At 45.3% G+C, this 10000-nt stretch overlaps 2 protein-coding genes across 3 annotated transcripts in view; both read left to right on the top strand.

The window, feature by feature from the left end:
• dixdc1a (DIX domain containing 1a) overlaps positions 1 to 4033 on the top strand; it is a 14647-nt gene extending 10614 nt beyond the window's left edge. For both annotated transcript variants that reach the window (XM_076290364.1, XM_076290363.1), the window contains exons 12-15: positions 1118 to 1184; positions 1928 to 2036; positions 2460 to 2568; positions 2791 to 4033. In XM_076290364.1, coding sequence (XP_076146479.1) covers positions 1118 to 1184; positions 1928 to 2036; positions 2460 to 2568; positions 2791 to 2880 — 375 coding nt within the window. In that variant the 3' untranslated portion in view covers positions 2881 to 4033. The remainder of the gene's footprint in view (positions 1 to 1117; positions 1185 to 1927; positions 2037 to 2459; positions 2569 to 2790) is intronic.
• A 1966-nt stretch (positions 4034 to 5999) lies between these two features.
• The window catches only part of LOC143131018 (dihydrolipoyllysine-residue acetyltransferase component of pyruvate dehydrogenase complex-like), a 16187-nt gene continuing 12186 nt past the window's right edge, over positions 6000 to 10000 (top strand). Inside the window, exons 1-3 of the mRNA XM_076290362.1 lie at positions 6000 to 6494; positions 7370 to 7471; positions 7671 to 7795. Of these exons, the coding sequence (XP_076146477.1) occupies positions 6234 to 6494; positions 7370 to 7471; positions 7671 to 7795 (488 nt within the window). The 5' untranslated portion in view covers positions 6000 to 6233. The remainder of the gene's footprint in view (positions 6495 to 7369; positions 7472 to 7670; positions 7796 to 10000) is intronic.

Raw genomic sequence — 10000 nt, 5'->3', positions numbered from 1 at the left:
AGAACAACTCCTAGATTTCTTGCAGTCCTGGTAGGTGAAACAGACAGGGAGTCAAATTTGATGTTGATGTCGTGGTGTATGGTAGGTTTAGCTGGGAGGACCATCAGTTCAGTCTTTGAGAGGTTCAGCTGGAGGTGGTGTGCCTTCATCCATGTAGCTATGTCTGAGAGGCAATCCGAGATCCGTGCTGAAACCAAGGGGTCATCAGGTGGAAAGGACAGATAGAGCTGTGTGTCGTCTGCATAGCAGTGGTATGAGAAGCCATGCGAACGGATAATCTGTCCCAAGGAGGTGGTGTAGATAGCAAAGAGAAGGGGGCCCAGTACTGAGCCCTGGGGGACCCCTGTGGTGAGATGGTGAGGTGCAGATAGCTGACCAAGCCATGATACGTTAAACGAGCGTCCTGTGAGGTAGGATTCAAACCAGGAGAGAGCAGAACCGGAGATTCCCATGTTAGCGAGTATAGAGAGAAGGATGCGGTGATTAACCGTGTCAAAGGCAGCCGATAAGTCAAGCAGAATGAGTACTGATGACCGAGCGGTCGCCCTGGCTTCTTTTAAGGCTTCTGTTACAGACAGCAGAGCCGTTTCGGATACACACACACACACACAAACACACACACACACACACACACACACACACACATACACACACACACACACACACATACGCACATAAGGAAAGAGAGCTTGCTCTTGCTGAGATTATGCTCTCTCAGTCATTCAAGAGCTCAAGGTCACAAGGTCACCTCTGTTTGGAGTATCAGGAGCTCCAAGGTCACAAGATCATCTCTGTATGGAGCAGCAGGAGTTCCAAGGTCACAAGGTCAACTCTGTGTGGAGTATATCAGTAATAACAACAACATTCCGGTCTCTCCAGTCGTTCAGTCGCTCAGTGAGTGTGTGGTGTGCTCCAGAGGTGCTAAATGCTTCCATGTGTGTGTCACATCAGTAGTTTCAAGGTCATGGGGTCATCTTTGTGAGGAGCATCAGTAATAACAGCACAACATTCCGGTCCCTCCAGTTGTCCAGTGAGTTTTTCACAGTAAGTGTGTGCTCCAGTGGTGCTGAATGCCTCTGTGTTTGTGTGTGTTTGTTTGTTTGTGTTGTTTTCTCAGGGCCCTAGCAAGTCTCCAGGGAGGAGAGCCAACCACACCGACCGGGAATCGTGGCCGCCTAGCACCAGTAGGTTATATTTACCTTTACATATATGTAGCTGATGCTCTTATGCAACGGTTACTTTAGACCTGTGTCACATCACCGGACCAAAAACCACTCTCAGGTCTCACATGGCATAGCATAACATGCTAACATCAGACCTGTTTTACATGAACCCCACCCACAGCACGGTACTGACATGCTAATGTCAGACCTGTTTTACATGAACCCCAACACACAGCACGGCACTGACATGCTAACGTCAGACCTGTTTTACATGAACCCCAACACACAGCACGGCACTGACATGCTAACGTCAGACCTGTTTTACATGATCCCAACTAACATCACGGTACTGACATGCTAACGTCAGACCTGTTTTACATGATCCCAACGCACAGCACGGCACTGACACGCTAACGTCAGACCTGTTTTACATGATCCCAACTAACATCACGGTACTGACATGCTAACGTCAGACCTGTTTTACATGATCCCAACGCACAGCACGGCACTGACACGCTAACGTCAGACCTGTTTTACATGATCCCAACTAACATCACGGTACTGACATGCTAACGTCAGACCTGTTTTACATGATCCCAACGCACAGCACGGCACTGACACGCTAACGTCAGACCTGTTTTACATCATCCCAACCCACAGCACAGTACCTACATGCTAATGTCAGAGGATGAGAGCACAAAGCATTTTAGAATGGTGGTATTGCAGAGATGAACTAATCCATCTCCCCCTCTTCTCTGTGACAGAGATGGCGCATTCCCACAGCAGTCCAGTGCTCAGTGCATCTGTGTCCACTAAAGTCCTCTACTTCACCGACCGTTCCCTAACGCCCTTCCTCATCAACATCCCCAAGAAGTAATTCTACTATCATATTATATGTGTGTATGTGTGTTTTTTTGTTGTTTACTGAATGTGTGCATATCTATGCATAATTGTATGTGTGTATGTCTGGGTTGCAACAAATAATCTATCGATTAGTTGTCAACTGGTAATCGGTTAATCGGTTTGTGACATTTTTAAAGGAAAATACCTCAATTCTCTGATTGCAGCCTTATAAACTTGAATATTTTCAGCGTTACCTCTTCTATGACAGTAAACTAAATATATTTATCATACCATTTTCTGACATTTTATTGATTAACTGATTAATCGATAAAAGAATTGAGAGATTTATCGACTATGAAAATAATTGTTATCTTCAGCCCTAGTGTGTGTATGTGTGTGTGTATGCATGCACGTTTGTGTGTGCCTGTGCTGTAACCAGTCCTCCCGTGGCAGGTTGGGGGAGTTGACCCTGCGGGACTTCAAGGCCGCTGTTGACAGACATGGCAACTTCAGGTACCACTTCAAAGCTTTAGACCCGGAGTTTGGCACGGTGAAGGAGGAGGTAGGCCTTCAAAAGTAACTGCACAGACAGCCACTAAAACACAAACAATACATTCCTCCTGTCCTGTCTAACTAATGTGTGTGTGTGTGTGTGTGTGTGTGTGTGTTTGTGTGTGTGTGTGTGTGTGTGTGTTTGTGTGTGTGTGTGTGTGTCTGTGTGTGTGTGTGTGTGTGTGTGTGTGTGTGTGTGTGTGTGATGGCTCTGGGTTTCCTTGGTGTGCAGGTGTTCCAGGACGATGCCATCATCCCGGGTTGGGAGGGGAAGATTGTGGCGTGGATCGAGGAGGACCACAGTGACACCAGACTGAACTGAAGGAGGAGTGTGAGCCATGAGTGTGTGAGTGTGTGTGGGTGTGTGTCTGTGTGTGTGCACCATTCCCCTCGTCATGAGAGGACATCCAGAGGCTCACAGGACCAATGGACTCTGAGATTACAGACACAGAGGATGCCTGATGTGCAGACAGGGGAGACAGAAAAGGACCTGTGATGTGTACAGTGGTGATGGAGAAGGATCTGTGATGTGTGTACAGTGGCGACAAATAAAGGTCTGTGACATATAGACTGTGGCAATGGAGAAGGATCTGTGATGTGCACACTATGGCGATGGAGAAGGATCTGTGACGTGCGAACTATGGCGATGGAGAAGGATCTGTGATGTGCGCACTGTTGCGATGGAGAAGGATCTGTGACGTGCGAACTATGGCGATGGAGAAGGATCTGTGATGTGCACATTGTTGCAATGGAGAAGGATCTGTGACGTGCGAACTATGGCGATGGAGAAGGATCTGTGATGTGCGCACTGTTGCGATGGAGAAGGATCTGTGATGTGCGCACTGTTGCGATGGAGAAGGATCTGTGATGTGCATAGTGTGGTGATGGAGAAGGATCTGTATCATGCTGATGTTACTTGTGTAAATATCTCTTCATGAAAACATTCCCTAACACACTGTGCACCTCCCAGAACACCTAAACATGTGATTCATTTACCAGGGTGGGGGTGGGGAGGGGGTTGCGTGTGTATGTGTGTGTGTGTGAGAGAGAGAGAGAGAGAGAAAGAGAGCAGGTTAAACAAGGATGTTGTTTATATGTTGTTTATGCCGACCTGTAAATACTCTTTGCCTGTGTTGACATAATTGTCTGCTTCAACATTGTGAATGTCACTGTTTGATAAATGATTGTTACCCTGGCAACCACTCAGCACCTCATTCCCCTGCACCCTTCATCATGTCTGAAGCAGCAGTGTGTCCAGGGATTCTGCCTGTTGTTGCTGAATTATGGACCAGGAGTGGACGGTGTTCTGTCACAAATGTACACTATTTATTGGAACTCTGTCATTTCTAGGATTTCACACATGTCTGGTTTGTAATAGAGACAGATGGGGCCAATGTTTGTAACATTTGTTACTGTCTGAGAATAAAAAAGTATGGATATATAGAAAAATAACTGTATTTTGGTTTTGTGTAACTTCACAATAAACATGTCTCATCTGTGGCTCATGTCTCATCCCATAACCACTCACATTTAGTGACTGTAAACCAATCGGCCTGTAGATGGTGGTGTTGAGTGAAAGGGTTGCCGGTAGAGCATGTGTGCACACACAAAGACACACGCACATGCACACACACACACAAAGGCACAGGCACAAGCACGCAGACACACATACACACACAGGCACGCACACGCAATACACGCACATGGACACACACACACACACAGGCAGTCACGTGCACACACACACACACACGGCGTACACACATAAACACACACACAGTACACATGTATGCACGCACACACACAGGCATCCACACATATAAAAACACACACACACACAGGCATCCACACACATTAAAGGGAAATTACGGTATGTAGCACTTTGAGTCCCTGTTCTGGTTTGTTTTGGATGAACTAGAGTGGTGGACACCGAAATTTTGACGATTGGTCCTGTCTCGACTTTTCTGACTCGTTTTGAATCACCTTTGACTACTTCAGAGTGGCTGCAACAGGCATGCACAAACATGTCCTAAAACAACCCTTAACGTTCGTTTTCAAAACTGTGCAACTCACCGACTGGTTAGTTCGTTGATGTTCCAAAACAAGTAGCATAGTGAAACACAATTTCTGTCGTGTTTTATTTGGCATTTTGTAAAATCCCATTGATTTCTGTTGGAAGACTCATTGCACGTTGATATTACTGCGCCACCGTCTATGCTTCAGGCTCAAATATTGAGCGGAAGTTTATACGCGGTTGTGAGGTGTCTGAAAAAATAGTTCCACAATAGCAAATAAGATGGCTGGAAATCATACATTGCGCCGATATATTTGATTTTAATAATCAACGAACACCACTAACCACTTGGTGAGTTGCACAGTTTTGAAAACGAACGTTAAGGGTTGTTTTAGGACATGTTTGTGCATGCCTGTTGCAGCCACTCTGAAGCAGTAAAGGCGAGTCAGAAAAGTCGAGACAGGACCAATCGTCAAAATTTCGGTGTCTACCACTCTAGTTCATCCAAAACAAACCAGAAAAGGGACTCAAAGTGCTAATACCGGAATTTTCCTTTAAAACACACACACACACATGCAGGCAAGTAGACACACACACACAAAGCACGCATGCACACAAACGCACACACGCAGAGAGCGAAGCACACATATACACAAAGCAAACACACATGCACACACTTATTTACACAAAAGTTGCAAGAGTAGAGATGTGCAGGACTGAGCAGTGGTCATTGTGTGTGTGCATCTAGTTTGTTAAGTAACACTTACTGTAAACAGTGATCATAAGAGCTATCACTGCCATTCAGACAAGTAACCATCAAGAAGAAACATAAAATGTCCAATGCACTTGGGAAGAATAGATGTCAACTGACATCTTTTCCTCAGTGGTTCCATGTTGGTGGAATGAGTTGCCCAGTGCTCTCACCGCTCTCCGTTCCTGTTATGTTTTGTCTAAAGACATTCCTGTTCAACATGCACTTAGTTCTTTAAGCGCTTCTTATGCGTTATGGTTTGTATGGTTTTATATCCATTAGGTTGTTGATTAACTTGACATCATTGTTTATTATTGATATTCTCCTTAATGTATGTTATTGTTTTTATATTATTGATTGAATGGACATTATTGTTTATTATTGCTTTTTTCCCCTCATTTTCATTGCTTATTTTATTAGGCTATTGATTGAATTGACATTGTTGTTTATTATTGCTATTCTCCTTATTATAGTTTGACCAACATTTTAATCTGTTCCCTGTTAAATATAAATATTATATTGTTTTTGTATTTGTATGTCGCTTTGGACAAAGGCGTCTGCCAAATCCTATAACCATAACCATAACCATAAGACAGACAACAACAACAGTACTACGACAGTCTTGCATGCCTGAGAATCTTCACGACAGTGGGCGGAGTTCGATACCTCAGCGCAGGGTCGTAAAGTGTGACAGCGTGGGACGAGGAGGTCATTGGAAAGTAAAGAGAAGGGGGTCTGGGCAAGCTTTGGGGCGGAATCAACGAGTAATACCTAAATTGGCCGCTTTAAAGGTTGACATTAATTGCAGGCTTATTAACATAGCCTCCAAAGCTTGTAAGAGTTGTTCGACAGGAGTAAAAGGACGTTTTGTGCAAGGGTATTAGCTTACTAGCTAACCAAACTAGCCAAAATGCTGCGCTTAGTTGTACGTATGAGGCAGTCGTCTGTCAATCTCACCCGTTCCTGTAACTCTCTGGGATTACGATCGGAACCAGGCCCATGTCATCTGAAAAGATACCACCATAGCAGAGGGCCGTGTCGCATCCGGCCACTGAGTAGAGCCACCGGGCTACAGATCCAGTTTAGCAAAGGTCGCGTCTTGCATGGCAACCAAATTGTTAGCAGCTATCATCAGAGTCAACGCTTCTATAGTCTTCCTCCCCATCAAAAGGCAAGAATTTTCCACATCCTTACTGTTTAAATTAATTTATTTTATGGGAATTGTGTATATGTTTATAATAGTTATGTATATAATGTAACCAAGCTAAGGTTTGTCCTGACTGACAGTTTCCCCATGTACATCGTAGATGTATTCTGTAACGCCCTTCGTTGCTCCTGCTTACATATGGTAGAATCTCTGCATCCAATAATAGATTACGTTTTGATTTGATGCTTAAGTAGATTACTTACGGCCTATGAACGATTGTTCAGTTGCTGTGAATCAATAAATAGATTGTTTGATTACATTTCTCACGTTAATTATTCGCAATACACCTTTGATGATAATCTGACTGTATGCATTGCCAGGTCAAGGACATCTGTTTGTGTGTTGGACTTGAGATGTCTCTCATGGCCACTGGCCAAATTGTGTGTGGATTTGTCACTTTTGCCCACATGGCCTGATGGCGCTCACTTGGTTCTTTCGCCCAATGGCAATCGCCAGAGCTATTGACGTTTTAACACCCGATGGCTCACCTGGAGTCATGAGCTCGTCTGTTTGCAATGGTGCCTGATACATCATTATGGCCTTCTTTGTGCAGTTGGGAAATCAAATGTCGATACCGATGGGCGATGGCCACAGGCTTTTGGTTAATGGTGCAGAGCTAAGGGGTACTGCCTGCCAAGTTTAGCTATGGCACATGGTGCTAGCCATATTATCTCCCTTATCTGTTGCTTTAAGACAAATGTTGAAATTTAATTGTGCCCAAAGAAACATTCATAAATCTGTCCCTTCACTGTTTCTTAACCGTCTCATGTGGACACTCCTTCCTCTCAGGCAGGCTGCTTTATTTTATGGTGACTCTCTGTTGATGTCATGTCCTTTAGGTGGAGTTGCCTGCCCTGTCTCCCACAATGCAGGCAGGCACCATTGCACGCTGGGAAAAGAAAGAGGGAGAGAAGATCAACGAGGGAGAACTGATTGCTGAGGTGTGGTGATGTTCCTACTTGTGCGTGTGTGTGTGTGTGTGTGTGTGTGTCTGTGTGTGTTTGTTTACATTCCCCTGAAACTCTTTTGAAATTAGCTGACTGCTTGCTGTGGTCTTCCTGCTGGTCCTCAGGTGTGTGTGTGTGGGGGGGGGGGGATGAGCTGACGCCTTGCTAATATGGTCTTCCTGCTGGTTCTCAGGTGGAGACGGACAAGGCTACAGTGGGCTTTGAGATAATGGATGAGTGTTACCTGGCCAAGATCCTCGTCCCAGAGGGTACCAGGGATGTGCCCATCGGATCGGTCATCTGCATCACTGTGGACAGGTAAGCGCAGTACTTGTTGCTGCACTAACAATATCCCAGTGGCACAGTACCTTTATTGTACCTTAACTGTTGTAAGTTGCTTTGGATAAAAGCGTCAGCTAAAGGACTAAATGTCTCACTTGTATGCACTCACCTGAGTTATTGTTAGCAGGTTTCTAAGTATAGTATAGTGTAGTATAGCATAGCATAGCATAACCGGAGGGTTGCCGGTTCGAGCCCCGACCAGTGGGCCGCGGCTGAAGTGCCCTTGAGCAAGGCACCTAACCCCTCACTGCTCCCCGAGCGCCGCCGTTGTAGCAGGCAGCTCACTGCGCCGGGATTAGTGTGTGCTTCACATCACTGTGTGTTCACTGTGTGCTGTTTGTGTTTCACTAATTCACCGATTGGGTTAAATGCAGAGACCAAATTTCCCTCACGGGATCAAAAAAGTATATATACTTATACTTATACTTAATATATACTCTTTTGATCCCGTGAGGGAAATTTGGTACACAAGTGTACACAATGAAGCAGGACAGGTGTAGTCACCAGTATTACAAGGCTTGTCTAACTAGGAACAGTTTTTACTGTCTGTGTGTGATACATAAGTGATCACAGTACTCACTGAGGATGGGTAATTGGGTGCAGTTTTTTTACCATGTACCTGCTGCATGCAGGTGTGTGACTGGAGAGCTAGCTGCAGCAGTAGAAGCATGATCGTGTTTAGTGGGTATGCAAGGGTTTGCTCATCGTTGACTGGTCTGTTACCACAGACACGGACATTAACTGACCACACAGACTATATACTAAGATCACAACACACAGTAATTCCCTGTGGTCCCCTGTGTGTATGCAGCCTGCCTCCTCCCTGGCAGAAAGGCAACCATACAGGGGAAGAGAATTTCTCGTCCTCTATGGAGGCGCTTCTAAAGTTGGAGTACAGCCTTAAAGGCAGGACGTTACACACCCAAATACAACTACTGTCTAAACTCTTTTATGATTACTCGATTTATGGTTAAACTATGTTTTAGACAGACAGTGCAGAATTGCTGTACTTCTCAAGGTCATTGTGTTGAAATGAGGAGTTTCATAAGGTATTTTGTACATGACAACATATGCGTAAAGTTACTGACATGACAGTGTTTGACGGCTCCTACACACAGTTGCGTGCATTGCAGTGCTGGAGACCCATCCGATTCACTTTACATGGGCTCACGTCATCCATTGCCGACGTTGTGTCGCGTTTCTTCCGTCGCTCGCGTTGAGAAGTTCAGCTGTTGCTGTACCGACAGACGGGACCAGTCAATCAAGCCAATCGAAGGACGGCACCAACCAATCAAATTACGGTTATACTTCAAGTGATTTGCATAGCTACCGTTGGGAACACCCACTGGCATGCGTTGACGGAACGCAACTGTGTGTAGAAGCCGTTAGTCTTCTTTGTTTTACCTGCTGGTACCAGAAACCCATTAACTGATTTGAGTCTTTTTTACATGACTGGATACTCATTAACTATGCTTTATTGTATGTGACCAGTTGTATAATTCACAGCAGGCCAAAGCACATAAGCCACACGACCACCCCGATAGACTACAAATGGCAGATAAAACGTGTTTAAATATGTAGTTAAGAGTGCAGTAATTGAGTGAGTCTGGATTGAGGTCTGTGCTGTAAAGTCGCTTCTCCTCATGTTCCATCCCGAGACTGGGCAAGGGGCCTGCATGGTCACGAGCAGTCAGCTAACGCCCGAATCCTTTATGACTGACTCGTTCTTGTGTCGCTGGTTCCTGTTAGAGTGACTGGCTGGCTGGTTCCTGTATGAGAGACTGGTATTGGTATGACTGGCAGGGTCTAACTGAGTGGTCCCTGTCTAACCGACTGGTTCATGCATGAATGGTTCCTGTATAACTGCCTGTGCCAGTTCAGTGCCATAGAGGGAAGCAAAAGGTCAGAGGTCAGGCTTTGTCTGCTGTATTTTTAGAGTGCCACTCCAGGTGTTCCCAGCATGCAGTTGGGCGAGATGTTGAGCAGGAGGAGGATCCAAATAACCTGAGTGTCTCAGCTAGCCTGGAAGGAAGGGGAAAGGTGTGGGAGGGTGGGGTTCCACGTAGTGAGATTAGAACAATGTAGCTAAGTAGAACTGGAGTAAGATGGGTCGGGCGCATCTCCCATTGAAAGATTTCACCCTCCCACAGTTGGCCAAACCAATCACAACGTTTTTCATTT

This window comes from Alosa pseudoharengus, unplaced genomic scaffold (assembly GCF_046254945.1).
Source record: "Alosa pseudoharengus isolate Yale_2024_CS ecotype anadromous, Long Island Sound unplaced genomic scaffold, YU_APseudo_1.1 YU_APseudo_1.1_scf_18, whole genome shotgun sequence".
Lineage (NCBI taxonomy): Eukaryota > Metazoa > Chordata > Actinopteri > Clupeiformes > Clupeidae > Alosa > Alosa pseudoharengus.
Note: the sequence above shows the minus strand (reverse complement) of the source record. Positions and strands in the feature narration are given on the sequence as shown.